The sequence below is a fragment of the Sceloporus occidentalis genome, unplaced genomic scaffold (genome assembly GCF_023333645.1).
Source record: "Sceloporus occidentalis isolate IW3139 unplaced genomic scaffold, rSceOcc1.0.p SCAF_4, whole genome shotgun sequence".
Lineage (NCBI taxonomy): Eukaryota > Metazoa > Chordata > Lepidosauria > Squamata > Phrynosomatidae > Sceloporus > Sceloporus occidentalis.
The window spans coordinates 191877841-191896129 of NW_028316984.1; the positions used below are offsets into that span (position 1 = coordinate 191877841).

The 18289-nt window shown below is 44.8% G+C and overlaps 2 protein-coding genes across 4 annotated transcripts in view; one reads left to right on the forward strand and one right to left on the reverse strand.

Annotated features, from left to right (window-relative positions):
* Nucleotides 1-18289, reverse strand: part of BRF1 (BRF1 general transcription factor IIIB subunit) — a 282491-nt gene that overhangs the window by 164423 nt on the left and 99779 nt on the right. For both annotated transcript variants that reach the window (XM_089522715.1, XM_089522714.1), the window contains one exon: nucleotides 16354-16426. In XM_089522715.1, coding sequence (XP_089378841.1) covers nucleotides 16354-16426 — 73 coding nt within the window. The remainder of the gene's footprint in view (nucleotides 1-16353; nucleotides 16427-18289) is intronic.
* Nucleotides 7678-13475, forward strand: BTBD6 (BTB domain containing 6). Of its 2 annotated transcripts, XM_089522713.1 has the most exons (5): nucleotides 7678-7947; nucleotides 8219-8525; nucleotides 9950-10040; nucleotides 10723-10841; nucleotides 11031-13475. In XM_089522713.1, exons 2-5 carry the CDS (start codon nucleotides 8326-8328, stop codon nucleotides 12061-12063), a joined length of 1443 nt encoding a protein of 480 aa, XP_089378839.1. In that variant the 5' UTR covers nucleotides 7678-7947; nucleotides 8219-8325; the 3' UTR covers nucleotides 12064-13475. The 2 variants fall into 2 exon arrangements, with proteins under 2 accessions (XP_089378839.1, XP_089378838.1); XM_089522712.1 differs by having other exon boundaries at nucleotides 7862-8525.

Sequence of the window (18289 nt, forward strand, 5' to 3'; positions counted from 1 at the left end):
CAAATGCCAAGTAGAGTATTCTCTCTAGGAATCTCTGGGTCTTTCAGTGCATCTTTTAGTTAAATTTGACCATAGAGTTGCACTGGAGGACTTAGATATTCCTAGAGAGAACATATTAATAAAATCCGTGAATAATCAAATCCGCAAATATCAAAGCCACAAATATGAAGGGATGACTGTACTCTTTCTAGCAATGTAAATCTATGCTTCTTACATAAGTCACACTCAGAATAGAGGACAATTTCTCCTGGAATGTAGGACAACCAGCATTGCCAGATTCCAACCAGCCTTTGCCAAATTCATTCTGCCATGGGATTCTGGAATTTGTTGTCCAAAAGACAACATTTCCAATCTCTGATGTCAGCTGAGACCAACCAGCCACTGTCCTAATCTTTCAAAGAAGCAGAATTTGGGGACTGCTGGTTACACTGGCCAATAGACAGCTAAGCTCTGCTTTCAACACCTTCCCTTTTCAAGAAGGAGGCTGCCCAGCACAGAGGACAGCTTTGCGGGTGCTGATAAGGGTTGCTTGCCAGCTGATGAATTCTCACTTTCAAAGGGTGGCCTTTCTACGAGTGAAGTTAGCTGGGCTGGAGCTCTGCCACCAAGCAGATGTATTTTTGAATCTTTGCTAGCATCATTAGCAAAGATTATTAGCAGCCCAGTGGTGTGAAAGAGTTAACTTGTATTAGTGGCCTTGTTGGATATTTTTCCCATTTACTTTGCAGTTTGAGGCTGGGAAAAGATATGAAGCCTGAAAATGGATTTTGGGGGGGGGGGGGGGTGTGAATTTTCTCCGTTGCTAACCTGCTTGCACAGTTCTCAGAGCTATTAGATGGGTGATGGGTCATGCCTGCACTCTTTCGATTTTCTTTGTTTGCTTCTGCATTATATAACTCTTGTGAGACTATCTTCCATCAGCCTCAGCCTGGAAGGGTGCACCTCAACCCAGGTGTCCTATAAGTCCAGCGATAAGGGATTTAATTTGATTGCCAGACAAAGAATACGTCTTGGTAGAATTTGTTTCGGAGCCTAGTTTTATCATTGGCTGTGAGAGGAAGCTGGACCTATCAGTGAAAGGGCTGGAATGCTCCTCTGCTATACACCATCTGCTGCCTCATTTACTATCAATAAAGTTTGTGCTATGTAACAGTAATGTATGTCACTATCTGGCACCAAAAGAACCCCTGGCGAGGCCTGGAACTACATCAATTCTGGAACAAGACAAGGAGGCGTAGGACACTTGGGCAAGAGGAGGAAGAAGCACTGTCAAGTTCTGATGCCTAAAGATGTGCTTAGTAACTTTAGCCAGCAATGACCAACCTTCTCTCTTCCCTCTGTTCTGCCATTTTGCCCAGAAAAAGGGAAGAGGAAAGAGAACACAACAGCCAATTTTCTTCTTCTCCTTGGAATTTCCCTTTCTCAAAAAGAAAATCCAAGTGGCAGCATGTGCTCAAACACAATACAGTCTTGGAGCTGGCATAGCTTAGGAGACAATAACTTTTGGAGCTACAATTCCCACGAATGCTCCCACAAACATGGACCGTTGCTCTGAATGCTAGATGGAAATGATCAGCTATCCAGATCTGGCCCTTGGACTGTAGGCATTGACAGCCACCTCTGCGTTAACAGCAACACCAGAAGGGGTGGAGAATAGTTTGAGAAAAGAAGACTTTGTTCCTGCATACTTGTGAACAAACACAATATGCCCACCAGAGAATTTAGATCTATTAAAATGGTCCTCCTCTATGTTCCATCAGTTAGGGAAACATATTTGAGGGCATGGGACTGCCTTCACTGCAGTGGCACCCCAGTAGTGAAATTCCCTCCCTCTGGAAGCCTAACAGGACCAACATTGGGATCATTTTGGCGCAAGTCAAAATTTGGATTTTTATTAAAGCCTTTAGGCCTAAACTGATGTTATCCAAGAGATACTTGTCTTAGGATTGCATTACTGAAAATAGTTTTAACTGGTTTAAAATAAACTGGTTCTAATTGATAAAGTTATATGTCATCAGATAAGGAAAACAAAACAATGGCCAACAGATTGTAAACTATCAATATACATCCCCATCCACAAAAAAAAGAGACACAAAAGACTGCAACAACCATAGTACCATAGCACTAATCTCCCATGCAAGCAAAATTATGCTCAAAATCCTGTAGCATAAGACTCCAACCATACGTGGAAAGAGAAATCCCAGAGGTCCAAGCAGGGTTCAGAAAAGGAAGAGGCACAAGGGACCACATTGCAAAGATATGATGACTAATGGAACGCACCAGGGAATTTCAAAAGAAAATCAGAACTGGCTTTATAGACTATAGCAAAGCTTTTGTCTGCATAGATCATAAAAGGCTATGGAACACCCTTAAAGGCATGGGAGTGCCATCACATCTGATAATCCTGATGAGGAATCTGTACTCTGGACAAGAGGCTACTGTCAGAGCAGAACATGAAAAAACATAATGGTTCCCAATTGGCAAAGGAGGCAGACAATGCTGCATTTTATCACCCTACCTGTTCAACTTATTGTAAGAACATATTGTAAGGAAAGCAGGCTTGAACAAAGAAAAAAGAGGAGTGAAAATAGGACATTCTAAAAGGACAACAATCTAAGATACATAGATGGCACCATAATACTAGCAGATAACCTCACAGACCTGGAACAACTACTAAGGAAGATCAAGGAAGAAAGTGCAAAGGCAGGCCTAGTGTTGAATATAAAGAAAACAAAAACAATGACCATGGAGAATCTTGACAAATTAAACCTAGACAATAAGGAAATAGAAATAGCAAAAGAGTTCTCATACCTGGGATCAAACATTGACCACAATGGTGACTACAATCAAGAAATCAGAAGACTGGGAATGGGAAGGGCAGCTATGAAAAAAATGCAGCAGTCGTTGTTGGGGATAAATCTGCATGTCTAGATTTTTCCAGCACACAGAAATGTCAGGAAACCAAAAATCAAGTTTCATGGGTATGCAGCAAAAACAGAGTGTGATGACCTACATTAATTCGTCTGCTGCAGCAAAAACAAAGCATCTTGTAGCATGTTTAAAGTTTTTTTTAAAGTATTGAAGCAAAAATTTTATATATATCGCTGAAAAGCTTTCCTATACTTTTTTAAAAAAACATGCTTGAAGACTCTTTTTGTTGAACCTTTTGATCAAGGCTTTTTAAGTAACATCTGAAGCCAGGACTACCAGGTGATTCTCAGCGGCTCCACCACCAACTCATCCCTGGCTGCCTCCGAAGGGTGGCGCGCCATGCGTAGAGCAACCAGATATGCTCCCTTTCCAGGACATGTCCTACATTCCAATTTCTGCTCAGGAGGGATTCCAAAATGTCCTCCATTTCGACCATGACTAAGAAGCATGCATCTATATTTCTATGTGTGTGTTTTGGTTATTTTTTGTAATGTCCTCCATTTCTTCTTGAATGCCCTACATTTATGTGCTGCCTTGTCTACCTTTGCAGTTATAACATCTGGTCCACTTGGCCATCCCCAAATTCGCAAGAGGAAATCTAGTGGCTTTGGAAGGGCTGCAAGCTCAGCTCGCAAACAAAAAGAGAGCGCGTTTGGAAAAGCACCAGCTTTGCAAGCCTCTTCTCCCCCAGTGTGACCAGATGTCCTCCGTTTTCTAAGACCTGTACTACATTCCACCCTTCTCTGTCCAAGAGGAATTCCAACAGGTCTTCCATGTTAAGCATGACTAAGAAAGATGAATTTATATTTTCAATGGGCCCTTGGTATCTACTAGGATTTGGTTCCGGGACTCCCCTATGAATACCAAAATCTGTGGACATTCAAGTGCCATTAAATGGCATAGTAAAATGGTGTAAAAAGATTCCTTATATAAAATGGCAAAATCAAGGTTTGCATATTCCAAAATACAAACCTTCATTTTGCCATATTATATAAGGGACATTTTACTATGCCACTGTATTTAATGGGACTTGAACATCCAAAGATTTTGGTGTTCATTGGTGCAGGGGGGGGGTGTTCTAGAAACAAACACTACTAGTAGATACCAAGAGCCCACTGTAAATATAAATTTATCCTTCTTCTTTTATAGATATAGATATAGATATATATTCAAACCATGGATGCAGAGGAAAAACTGTAGATAGGTGTTTTTGGCTTTTATTTTGGAATGTCCTACATTTTTGTTTGAATGTCCTACTCAGTGGTTCCCAAGCTTTGCTCCTCCAGATCTTTTGGGCTTCAGCTTCCAGAATTCCTGGTTGTTGGCCAAACCAAATAGGGCTTCTGGGAGTTGAAGTCCAAAACAGGAGGATCCAAGATTGGGGAAATGGTGCATCTTACTGTGCCTTGTCCTCCTTGGGTTCAGCCTGGGGTCCAAAACGCCCTGCAGAAATAATCCAGTTTGAGACCGCTTTAACTCCTGACTCACAACACACACTTCAACGCTCTCTGGCCCCAACCTCATGACCCCTACACTCATCTCTTCCCCTCACCAAAGGCTAGTCCCATTGCAAAAAGGGATCGGCCAGCTCATCTCCATGCACAAAGGCTAGTTTCAAATGCCTTTGTGCACTAACTATGATTGTTAAAACTGGACCTGCAACTTCATCTCCATACACCAGGGGTTGGCAACCTCCGGCCCGCGGGCCGGATGCTGCCCACAGGCACCTTTCCGCCGGCCCCCGGTCCCTCCTGCCGCCGAAATCGCCGCCGATTTCGGCCGCTCCAGCAGCCATTTTGTCCTTCAAAATGGCGGCAAAGTCTTGCGCGACCACTTTGCCACCATTTTGAAGGGCAAAATGGCGGCGCCCATTAGGAGGCCCGCTCCGGCCTCTGGAGCCCTGAAACAGGGCTCCGGCGGCCGCAGCAGGCCTTCCAATGGGCGCCGCCCACCTCCCTCCTGGCTCTGCCCACCTCCCTCCTGGCTCCGCCCTCCCTCCTCCCTCCTATAAATGGAGGGGCGGGAGGAAGGAGGAGGAGGGAGGGAGGGAGGGGAGGAAAGAGAGGGAGGGAGGGGAGGAGGGAGAGAGAGAGAGGGTGGGAGGGAGAGGAGAGAGAGGAAGGGAGGGGAGGAGAGAGAGAGAGAGAGAAAAGGGTGGGAGGGTAGGAGGGAGAAGAAAGAGAGGGAGGGAGGGGAGGAGAGAGAGAGAGAAAGGGTGGAAGGGTGGGAGGGAGAAGAGAGAGAGAGAAAGGGTGGGAGGGAGAGGAGAAGGAGGGAGGGAGGGGAGAAGAGAGAGAGAGAGAGAGAGAGGGTGGGAGAGGGAGGGAGGGAGGAAGGGAGAGAAAGAAAGTGGTTTGAGACAGTGCCATGCATTTTTTGCTGTTTTGTGGCCTTGCCTAGTAGCTTCCATTCTTGCAAATATTGCTATTATTATTGTTGTTATCCTTTGGTATTCTCTTTGCAAAATCCCCCCACATGGACTTGCTTGCTCTTTTCTGGGTTGAGACAGTGTGCATGCATTTTTCCTGTGTTATGGCATTGCCTAGTAGCTTCTTGCAAATATTGTTATTATTATGTGGCTTCGCCCCCGGAGGGTGGAAAGTCCGCCCCTGACATGTGGCTCCGCCCCTGGATAGTGGAAGCTCCGCCCTGGCATGCAGCTCCGCCCCAGAGGGTGGAAGCTCCACCCCCATGTGCGGCTCCGCCCCCAGAGGGTGGAAGCTCCACCCCCCCGGCTTCGGCCCCCCCCAGTTGTCTGAGGGACAGCAACCCGGCCCCCGGCTCAAAAAGATTGCCTACCCCTGCCATACACAATGGATTTGTAATTTGGACTGACATCCTCACATATCAATGGCATCTATGTGTCTGAGCCTGGCTTCCACTCCAACAAATGCATCTGAGGAAGTAGACTTAAAAGTCTAGGAAAGCTCATACTGCCAACTTCTTCCTTTGACTGAAAAGATTATCACACTACAGTCTTAAGAAACGCTGCCTTCCATTGCATTTGGGGGTTTGTGGTTCAGTGAGGCTTAAGAGCCCTCTGGCTGAATATTCTTAAATGCCCCTTCCTAAACTACAAGTCCCAGAATGCAACAGGAGGCAGGCAGAGCATTTAAAGCCACCTAGCCCCGTTTTAAGAGCGTAGTGAGATGATTTGATGAGTCTCAAAGGTGGTACAAGATCTCTCTGCGTACTGACTCCACAGACTAACACGGCTATGGCTTTGAATTCTGCCTTGGCTCAGTGCTAGAGAATTCTGGGAAGTGTAGTTTTGTGTAACATTCAGCCTTCTTCTCTGTCAGAGAGCTCTGGTGCCACTATAAACTACAGTTCCCAAGCCAGGGCAGTTAAAGCGGCCTCAGAATGTATTACTCTTTTCTGCAGTGTGTTCTGGACCAACGTTAAACCACAAAGTAATCATTAAAGTAAAATTATTAAACGGATTATTAAAGAAAAATTTAAATGAAGAGCAGATGAGGAAAGACTGGTATATAGCCATTATACATGTAAGTATATATTTATATAGTCATTATGTTAATTTTAATTGTGTATATTATTATTTTCTAGAACTGAGGTCTAATAGAGCTGGGTGGGGAGTTCGAATCCGGCGGCGGCGCCTGAGAAAGAAAGCGGTCAAGAGGAGGAGCAGCGGCGCCCCCTTTCGGCCGGACGAGGGACTGCAGCCTCTGAGCCAAACCCAGGCCTTTCCTTTAATCCTTTTGGCTCCGGAGAGTCCAGCGCCCCTGCCCTCGCGGACTTTCCCGGCTGGGCTGGGGCTGCCCTTGCCTCCCGGCTCTTTGCGAAGAAGGGGAAAGGATCATTGGAGGGTGCTTCCGAGTGAATGGCGACGCATTTAGAGAAGCAGGAGGATGCATCCGCTTGGGAGAGAGAGCCCGCTTTAAGTGCCTTGGTTCCAGCGATGGGATTCTGGGAATTGTAGTTTGTTGCGGGGCCCAGAACAACAACAAACTACAATTCCCAGAATTCCATCGCCTGGAAGCAAGGCACTTAAAGCGGGCTATTTCTCCCATGCCTTGGGAGACAGGCGGGATAGGGATTTCATAAGAAACAAACATGTTGTTGTTGTTGTTGCGAGGTCTGCTGGCTCCCTGGCGCTGCAGCCTTCCTTCCCTCCCTCCCTCGGTGTGTTTGTGTGAGAGGATGAATCCGTGTGAAGAGGGAGAGAGGGACGGAATGGCGAGCGAAGGCGGGGGGGAGGAGAAGGAGGAGGAGGAGGATGACATATTGTCTGCCGAGGGAGGGAGGGAGGGAAGAGCCCCCCTTCTCTCTCTCTCCCTCTCTCTGATTGGCGGAGGCGGCCGTGACGCGCGGGGCTGCTGCTGGCTATTTGAGGCAGAGGCAGCCCAGCGAAGGAGGAGGCGGAGGCGGAGGCGGAGGCAGCGGCAGCCCCGAAGAGCCCCAGCCTTCCTTCCCAGCCAGGAGCAGCGTCACCAGCATCAGACCCAGCAGCAGCATCTGAGAGGCCGATGGAGCAGCAGCAGCAGCCGCCCTGAACCCCGGAGAGAAGAAGAGGAAGCCGAGCGGGATCCTCGCCCAGCCAGGGATTGCTCTTCTTCCGGGAGAGAAGAGCAGCCAAGGAAGGGAAACAAGCCCCTAAACTTCCCTTCTGCTGCTGCTGCTGCAGAGAGAGAGAGAGAGGGGCCGGCTCTGCCTCTTCCTCGCTGGCTTTTGGGATTGTACAGACGAAGGAAGGAAGGGAAGAGCAGGACTTTTGAGGCCAGAGCGAGAGAGAGATCTGCGGAGGAAGGGAGGCCATCGGGCCTTTGGCTCTCCCTGGCCCCTGCCTCCTTCCCCTCCTCCATCCTCTCTCTCTCTCTCTCTCTCTCTGCCTTGGCAGAAGTTCAGCGCCGGAGGGAGAGGCTGGCCCTTCCCCAGGAAAACTGGGATCTTCTGCTCCCGAAGGCGGGCGGATAGAGAGAGCGAGCGAGCGAGCGAGAGCCCTAAGCCTTGGAACCCAGCCCCGTCTGCCTCTGCTTCGTGGCTCCTTGGGTCCAGGTGAGCCGGGATGCCTCCTCCTCCTCCTCCTCCGTCAGGAACACTTTAAAGCCCACAGCTCTATCTATCTGTCTATGAAGGCCTTCCGCCCTCCTCCTTGCTGTGCCCCCGCCGCATTGGTTCAACTGAGAGCCCCCCGGAGCCTCTTGGATGCGGGACTCTGCCCCTCCGGGGCTGCCAGGAGCCAAGGGCCGGAGAGATGCCCCCCGGGGCTGGGGCTGCTTCCGGGGCCGGATCATGAAGTGTCTGACTTTCTTTCTTCTGCTTCCAGAGACCTTCAAGAGCAAGTCCAAAAGGGGCCTCCTCCTCCGGGCCGGCGCCAAAGCGGGGCCGCCATGCGATGAGACCCTGCTGCCCCTGGCTCTCCGCAAGAAGAAGATGGCTGCGGAACTTTACCCGGCCTCCGCCACCAACGCCAACGCCGCCGCCAACGCCGCCAACGCCGCCAGCAAGAAGAGCGCCCTCCAGCTCCAGCAGAGCTGCCAGCCCCCGCCGCCCCTGCCGCCCCTCCAGAACCTCAACAACAACAACGTGGAGAGCGCCAACTGGCAGTCCTTCCACCCCACCCTCAGGGAGAGGTAGGTGCCCAGACACACGCCGCCCTTCCAGAAGGATGTGGACAGACGGGAGCCTGTCCCAAAGGAAGGCCCTTGGAGCAATGCCCTAGGAGCAAAGTGGCTCCGCTTTGCCTGGAGAAGAGGAGGGTAGCAGGCCATGTGACAGCCCTGCTTTAATAAGCACTTGAAGAGGGAGCAAGCTTCTTTTCTGCTGCTCCAGAGAATAGGAACCAGAGCAATGGATGCAAGCTCCAGGGCTGTTCGATAGTGGAAGACACTCCTTCCTGGGAGGGAGGTCTTTAAGCAGAGGCTGGATGGCCATCTGCCAATGGGGATGCTTTGAGTGAGAGTTCCTGCATGGCAGAATAAAGGGGTTGGACTGGATCAGGGCCCTTGGGGTCTCTTCCAACTCTAGGATTCTAGGATTCCATCCAGGCAGGGGACCCCATATGCTTGCTGCCAAGAAGGAATGGGCAATGCAAAATGTGGGACCTTTGCCACGGGGGGGGGGGGGGGGGGGGGCTAATATAAATGGGAATTCATACTTCTTGATCCTGCTCCAAATGGAGGATGTTTTGGATTTCCTCCTGGACAGGAGGTTGAGATGGAGGACAGATCCTGGAAACGGAGGGTCTCTGGTCAGGGTGGCTAGATGTCATCACTGCCAAGTAGGACCGGGTACCACAAAATGTAGGACCGTCTGGAAAAGCAGCCACTTTGAGAGCTTCTGTGGCTGGAGAGTGGGGCATAAATACTCCAAACAACAACAACAATAATAATTAAGGTTAAAATGCTCCTACAAATGTAAATCCATGCTTCTTAGTCTTGCTCAAAACGGAGAACAATTCCTCTTGGTCAGGAGGTTGAAATGTAGGACTGGTCCTGGAAAAGGAGGATGTCTGGTCATCCCTCGCCAGCCCGAAGGAAGAAAACAGGGCAGGCAGTGGGAGCTGCAGGGAGAAGAGAAGCAGCCCTTTCTCTGTGTGTTTGTGTGCCTCTCTCACACACACATGCACACACACAGCAAACACAACCCCACAGCCCTCCAGAGCGGCTGCAGGTTGCAGCAGGCAAGGCGGGCTGGGCGTCAGCTTTGCTCCTGGGAATGTTTTCCTCCTCTCCCAGCAAGAGGTGGGAAGGAGGGCCTTGACCAGGGTGTGTGGGGAGCCGGAGTATTTGCAGGGTGCAGGAGTTTGCTCAGTTTCCTGGCTTTAATACCTGCCTCCCTCCGCTCTTGTTGGTGCTCAGCCATAGCAAAGAAAAGCAGCCACTGCAGTCCTGGTTGGAAATATTCCAAGAAGAGAGGAGGCTTCTTGTTCTGCAAGGGGGGAGGAGTCTTCGAGCAATAGTTGCAAGGACTCTAGACCTGCTTTGCTGCTGTTCTTGTGTTGTGCTTTGTTTTTGTTTTGTTTTTTAACTATGGCTCCTTTTCTGTAAACTTCCAGAAACGCCCTCATGTTCAACAACGAACTCATGGCCGACGTGCATTTTATTGTGGGCCCCATTGGGGCAGCCAAGAAAGTTCCTGCTCATAAGGTTGGTGGGCTCCTCTATGTATTCCGCATATCAGTCCTGTACGAAAGCATACCTGCAGGCTTCCCTCCCCAGTTTCTTTCTGGCTTCAGCATTTTCTTAAGATTCAGTATAATCTTTGCTTGACAGGCAACTGAATTTGAACGTGTAGAATTAGAATACGTTGGGTTCTACCACTTGGTAGTAGTTACATAACAGGAAGAAAGGTGCTTATTTTTCTTCCCCAATATGGATTTAAGCTTGAGCTCTCCCTGAAAGCCAGGATGACTAAATTGATCTGTCGAGCTTTTGGCACATCATGAGAAGGCATGAATCATTGGAAAAGACAATAGTGTTGGAGAGCTGGAGGGCACTAGAAAGAGAAGACCCCAGGCCAGATAGTTGGATATTATCAGAGAGGCCATGGGTCTGAGCCTGCAGGACCTGAGCAGGGAGGTACAGGACAAGGGGTCTTGGAGATGTCCCACCCACAGGGTCGCTGTGAGTCGAGGCGAACTCGAGAGTAGTTAACAACAACATAATGAAATGCCTGAAATGAGCATCAATGTGTCCTTAAGATTCTGAATCTTGCAGCCAAATGGGGAGGACAGGGAGAGAAGAATGCTAAAAGTAATTGGAAGTTTTAATTCCCTTTTAACTATCTACCAGTTTGGCTGATGTGGATTGTCTGTTTGTTTTAATTTAGTATGTTTTGGCGGTTGGTAGCTCGGTCTTCTACGCTATGTTTTACGGAGATCTTGCAGAGGTCAAATCTGAAATCCATATACCAGATGTGGAACCTGCAGCCTTTCTGATCTTATTAAAGTAAGTCGTAGTAAAAATAGCTTAGAGGAATTTTCATACAAACAAACAATGCTGCACTTTTTAAAAAGAAATTGTCCAGCAAGATGCAGATGTATTTTTGAAAGCCTTTAAAGATGCTGTCAAAATTGCAGTATGTAAAACTACTTCTTTCTCTTGGTTTAAATGAGTTTTTCCCCCTTCTATTGATAGGTACATGTACAGTGATGAAATTGACCTGGAAGCAGACACGGTGCTTGCTACTTTGTACGCAGCCAAGAAATACATTGTCCCGGCCTTAGCAAAAGCTTGCGTCAATTTTCTGGAGACGAGTTTAGAGGCCAAGAATGCTTGCGTTCTCTTGTCTCAGAGCAGACTGTTTGAGGAGCCAGAGTTGACGCAGCGCTGCTGGGAAGTCATTGATGCTCAAGCTGAAATGGCACTGAAATCGGAGGGCTTCTGCGAAATAGATCAACAGACACTAGAGATCATTGTGACACGGGAAGCACTGAACACGAAGGAGGTCGTTGTGTTTGAGGCAGTCCTGAACTGGGCCGAGGCTGAATGTAAGAGACAAGGGCTGCCAATTACACCAAGGAACAAGCGGAATGTATTAGGAAAAGCTTTGTACTTGGTACGGATTCCAACCATGACTTTGGAAGAGTTTGCCAACGGAGCCGCTCAGTCTGATATCCTTACTCTTGAAGAACGGCACAACATTTTCTTATGGTATACTGCTGCCAATAAACCCAAGTTGGAATTTCCACTGACAAAGAGGAAAGGACTGGTCCCTCAAAGGTGTCACCGATTTCAATCCTCTGCGTATCGCAGCAATCAATGGAGATACCGAGGTCGGTGTGACAGTATCCAGTTTGCTGTAGATAAAAGGATATTTATAGCTGGACTGGGATTGTACGGGTCAAGCTGTGGAAAAGCCGAATACAGCGTCAAAATCGAACTGAAGCGGCTAGGAGCTGTTCTGGCTCAAAACCTGACAAAGTTTACCTCTGATGGATCTAGTAACACTTTCTCAGTATGGTTTGAGCATCCTGTGCAGGTTGAGCAAGATACCTTTTACAATGTGAGTGCCATTCTGGATGGCAATGAACTCAGTTATTTTGGACAAGAGGGGATGACTGAAGTACAATGTGGAAAAGTGACATTCCAGTTCCAATGTTCCTCAGACAGCACCAATGGCACAGGAGTACAAGGGGGACAAATACCTGAACTCATTTTCTATGCATGATGCATTTCACTTAGGTTGTATTCTAGGACTGCTCTGTGGATTAGGGATGCTTTGATTTGACTACAAAGATTCCAGAGCAGCATGGAATGTTACGCTACTTACTTATCTACTTACCTTGACCATCAGCCTATCAAAACTAAGTGAAGGAATGCTCTTGAATTTAATCTTATTTTATTTATTCATAAGCTATTTGACTTAATTATTAAACTGCAACATGCAGAAGAGAGGACATTTTACAAATTGCACACTGTGTGCATTTATTTTGTATATAGACGACTAACTGACGGACTGCAGCTGACTCAAACAGAATGTTCTAAAGTAGAGCGGTTTGAGAATCTGTTGAATATAAAACATTTTTACTTGTCCTAAATACTTGTCTGTTGTTAATTGCCCATACTTTTGCCCATACTTTTACCACTTGGTTTTTCATTAATGTTTGCAGGCAGTGTGCCCTTTATTTGAAAATATCAACCGAAGGCTACACTCCCACACCCACCTCTTTTGGGACTGCTCATAATTAAGCCCCCACACCACCGGGCAGGACTGTGCTACAAAAGATCAAAAATCTTGTGGTTTTACCGTGGCATTACTCTTAGCTGGATGGCTTTTGTCAGCGGTTCTCTTGTTGTATTCAGTGAGCAAGAAGCATAGTAATTGTTACCTTCTAAAAGATCAGTGTTTCTTGATATGACAACCTACAAGCACAAGGTACACAGAACTTTTTACAATTACATAACTTGACTTCAACAGTTCTGTGTCACTCAGATTCTTGCATTTTCTTCTACCAAGAAAAGCTGACTCACTAAAGTTTTATTTAGCATCTCTGTCCACAAGGGCTCTTATGACAAGACTGGCTAATAGCTGTAAGCAGACCATTGTGAAGTTTGTTTCACCACTCAGCTCCATTGTATTCTGCGCACCACAATTCAAAAAGAATGTTGAGAAGCTGGAGCATGTCTGGAGGAGGGTGACCAAAGTGGTGAAAGGTCTAGGAACCATGCCCTATGAGGAGAGACTTAGGGAGCTGGGTATGTTTAGCCTACAGAAAAGGAGTTTAAGAGGTGATATGGTAGCCTTGTTTAAATATTTGAAGGGATGTCATATTGAGGAGGGAGCAAGTTTATTTTCTGCTGCTCCAGAGAGTACGACCCAGAACTGGATGGAAGCTACAGGAAAAGAGATTCCACCTCAACATTAGGAAGAACTTCCTGACAGTAAGAGCTGTTAGACAATGGAACACACTCCCTCAGACAGCAGTGCAGTCTCTTTCATTGGGGGTCTTTAAGCAGAGGCTAGATGGCCATCTGTCAAGGATGCTTTGACTGTGAGTTCCTGAATGGCAGCGGGTTGGACTGGATGGTCCTTGTGGTCTCTTCTAACTCTATGATTCTATGATATGTATGTCACAAAACTTCTCTCACAATTCAAACAATAAAAACTCATACAATTCATTTTCAAATTAATAACCAAAAGGTAATGGCATTTAAGCTGCAATCCTACCCAACCCTTCCAGAGAACCAGCCACTTTGCACATTGTAGAATTTACTTTTGAGTAAACAAGCAGGTAGAAAGTAAGCACATTTGAAAAGACAGTCAGAAAAGACTGTCCAAACCTGTTTGCTTTCTATCTAGATATTACAAAACTTCTCTCCCCCCAGGACAGTTAATCAGTTAATTAGCTGACATGTAAGGTGTCATAAATAACTCTTATGCCTCAAGGTATTTTCAGTCACTGGGAGAACTAGAAAGTGGGGTGCAATTATCATCCCCCTCTTCTCATCCATATGGTGAGCTGGAACAGTGCACATTAGGTCATCACACAGCTGAAAATGGGCAATAAATACAGTGATTCAAGGTGTCTCTGTTTTCAAAACTTATTTTCTGAATGGTTTCAACAGCCATGAAGGTTTTCATCTGAATCCTGTATGTTGAAAATGTATCATCCCCAGTATGTTTTCAGTACGGTACAGCTTAAAACTGGTTGCTCTCATTCTTATGTGAGATGCAGTTAATTGGGTAGCAGCTGAGTTAAGGGTAAATCAGCATCAGCCAAGATCCAAATAAGGTTACAGCTGCTTTTGTGTACCCAAAGAGGAAGTGAATTTGTATTTCACCCAAAGTTTTCCTCCAGGACACATTTTTGCAACTGGATATACTTGAACAAGCAAGTTGTGATGTGGCATTTTGAACAATGTTGGTATATGGAGTGACTAAAATAGGTCTTCAAATCCTAGGCCCCATTTTACCAATTTATTCAAGGCCATACTGTAAGTTCACCACAAAGGAGAGCACAAAAGCATTTGAAATGTTTCAGTGTTATATGATACTCAGTACAAAATGACACAGTAATGTAATATTCCCCCAAGTTTCTAAAATTAAGTAATAAAAATGCTTGGGCTGATTTAAAATAAAAAAAGATCAGTTGTACTACTATACTGCACAAAAGTTAACTATATTGAAGCAATGTTAGCTGATCTCAAATTCATATCCCAAGTAAGTTTGTTATTCTGTGAAACTGACATTAAGGCATTAAAGCAATCATGAATGCCAAAACGCACAGCAAGGTAGCATTTGAAAATAGTTGGCATAGTACTGTAAATAGTATCAGCCAAGAAATTACAGGTTCAGATCTCATCTGTTCCATGACCTCTGCAGACAGATCTTAGCCAAGTCACTCTTAGCCTCACCCCCTTTTCTGTAATGTTATTTGGGACTAGCACTGGACTATTCAATGGAGCTGATAAGATTACTAATAAATGTACATGAAATGCTTTGGACATTCTAACTTCCTATAACAACAACAACAACAATTAAAGCAATTAAACATTCCAGCATGCAAAGAAAGCTAGCATATGGAAATAGCTAGCATAGCATTGTAGGTAGTAGTGCTAGTCAAGAGATCCCAGGTTCAAATATCATGTGTGCCATGACCTCCCCAGATGAGTAATAATTACAATTATTATATAAATGTCAGAAACAAGTCATTATTAGCCTTGTTTTAGATGCTTAAGGCAGGCACCTTGATTAATATTGACAAAAAAGCTTGCAAAAACAAATATGAATAAAATTTGTTCATTATCTAAAGGATATTTGGGTGTTTTTGACATGTAACAGTCAGTTTGGGGATTTTTTGGCATGTCTTATTTAGCACGCCAAAGTAACAACTAAATGACAATTTTAGCAAACTTCTGGTATTTGTCAACAGCACATATACTATAACAAACACTTTATGAAGTGTTGTTGCTTTTAGTGATACATTAAAGGTGATCGTACCTTTTTAAACATTAGTACCATTAGTGATAGGACACCAATAGGCATAATAGTATTCCTTTCACAGTGGAAATGCATCTTTGGTCTGACCTTCTTCTGCACCTCCATCTCTAGTGTGTAATACCAGTGAAACAAATTCTATCAACAAGTTGCTCCACAAGTGAAATCTAACTGACACTGTCAAGATTGCATTGATTTTCCCAAGATTGTTGACAAGGCTCTATCCCTAGCAACAAAACCATCAAAAACATTGATTGACCTTTGCTGGAAGTAGAAACAGCTATTTAATGTACAGTACTTCAACCTCTTCTGATCTGAAATCAAGCTGATTATGTATCCACCTGTCACAGGGCAATTCCAGATATATTGTATAGGCTATAAATTGAGCTTCAGGTAATGGATCAGGAAATCCAAGCAGACAAGAATGCTGTGACGCTGGTCAGAGATTTTACTGCACGTGGTTCAGCTACTACAGCCCTCCAACATTTGCCAAGTTAATTCCCATGACAGGTAAGGCTATAAAGTATTTACTGACCAGGTTGATCCAGATTTGCTTGTGTACATCTGCTTTTCTGAGTATAGCGGAGACCCACTGAACTCAATGGGACTTAAAAAATTAGTCATGTTTAAAGCCTGTATTCAACCCAGACCAAAACTCTGGATTGTTCCAGGACATTATTTGTTCCAGTATTATCAAATGTACATACAACAACTATATCCTTTAAGGTGAGCCATTCATTTATTCAAAGTTAATACAAAGAACAACAGGAATTTGAAAAAGAAACATTAGCTTACTGATCTTGGTAAAAAAAATTTAATGCTCTAAGACAGTCTGTTCTACAGTTATCTGTGCCTTAATTGGATGCCTTCATCTCCGGATGACACTAGGTTTAATTTTGAAATGCCTTTAAATAACATGTTATGTTGTATTATGTAAGTGTATGAACTTTGAAAAGGTGCTGTGAAAATCATGGCACAAGCATACCCACGTACCGAAAGCCAACTCTTATTAAAAAGTACCTATAGCTGGAGCATTTATGCAGAGCTCTCTGGCCAACAGAAGAAAAGTTTTCCCCAGGACGTAGACATTCACCTGTACAAAGGAGAAAAGGGAGTTCTTTTAATTAAGCAGCAAAAATATATATCTTTATAGAGGGATAAAACTCTACTGGAAACAATAATCTTACTTTTAAATAAGTATTTTCAAGCATAAAACTATGGTAATAATTCAACAGAACAACCAAATTATTATTTACCAATCTTACAAACCATAAAAATCCACAGTGGGTTGTGCTTCATGTTAACAGGAAGCACTTGCATTATGAAAAGTAGGGCATAGAATACAATTTTTCAAGATTCCAACATATTTATTATCTACTTCAGCCACCACTATCTCTAAAAATCTGTTCTTGAGATTTAGGAGACCCACCAACAAGGACAGAACATAACTTAGAGAACTCCAGCTGGAAAGTGAAACTTGTGAAATCTGGATGCTCTAACTTCCATGAGCAAGTCTTCCATTGATCCAAATCCATTGTGGGATATAAACCATTCAGAACAACTAGGCACTTTGTCCCATTCCAAGAAACTGTTCAAATTTGATGGGTCTCCCAATTGTTCTCAAGCACTTAGACAATTCTGGCATTTGTTAGTCTGAATCACTCCACACATGGATGTCAGTTGAACTTTAGAGTCACACTTCCATCTTATGCCACAATCAACATTTCCCCAAACACTATTACAAAATTAGATAAATTGTCATGCAGCACTTTTGGAACTGCATGAGCACAATTCCCAATTTGCCCACTATATAAAGCAAAATTTTGCAGAATGTACATGAAAGGCTATCAGGGCTGTTGTTCTGCTATGTTGCAAGTATGAAGTTACTGTCTCTGAAAGGTATTGCAAAAGAAAGCTGTGTCAAGTCTTCAAGACAAATATACAAGATATAACAGAACATTCATTTCACAGGGCCCTGCAAATTCTTCCCAAAGATGAATGACAACTCTTTTAGACTTGGTGGAACTAATAATATGGTGTATCCAGATGGAGAGGAAGTGTGGTTGTGTGTGTGAGAGAGAGGCAGACAGCAAGAGGCCAGACTGGTGAATGTCAAGACCTGCATGTTAATCTTGACAATCTTAGCTGATTTTTGTGAACATGAGACCTCTGAGAAACAACAAGTAACTTGAATGCAATGGCACATTATCTAAAAAATAAGTGGGTGTATAGATAGATACAGTACATAGAGACAGGAAAAATTGACAATGTTCATCTTGGATTTTTTGGAATTCATGTGTTCATGTAAACAATCATAATGCTTTGCAGATACACTGCATTGTACAGAAATATGATACCAAATCACCAACTGAAAAACAGGAATGGATGTCAGAATATACTCAAATCTTCAGCATACAAAGCGGCACCCAGCAAGACCAAGGCTGACAACGATGTAGCCTACTACTCTCACAGCTATTAGAAGCCCTGGTGGCGCAGTGGTTAAATGCCTGTACTGCAGCCACTCACTCACAAACCATAAGGTTGTGAGTTCAAGACCAGCAAAAGGGCTCAAGCTCGACTCAGGCTTGCATCCTTCTGAGGTTGCTAAAATGAGTACCCAGATTGTTGGGGGCAAATTAGCTTACAGTTGTAAACCGCTTAGGCGGTATGAAGCGGTATATAAATGAAGCTTGTTTGTTTATTTGTTTAAAGGGAGATATCATTTAAAAAAAAAGAAAACCTTGCCACATTTTCTCTTTTCAAGTGACAAAATCTATACACAATTTCATTTCTTTGATGGACTGAAAGAAGTAGTGTTCCCCTGCTTACCACATAGTGCTTGTGATTTATTTAAAAATTTACAATCAGTTCTCTACTTGCCCATCAAGCAAATGGCTTCTATTGAAAACGTGGAAAACTAAGGACTGAAGAAATTTATCCTCCCAAGCTGTCATGT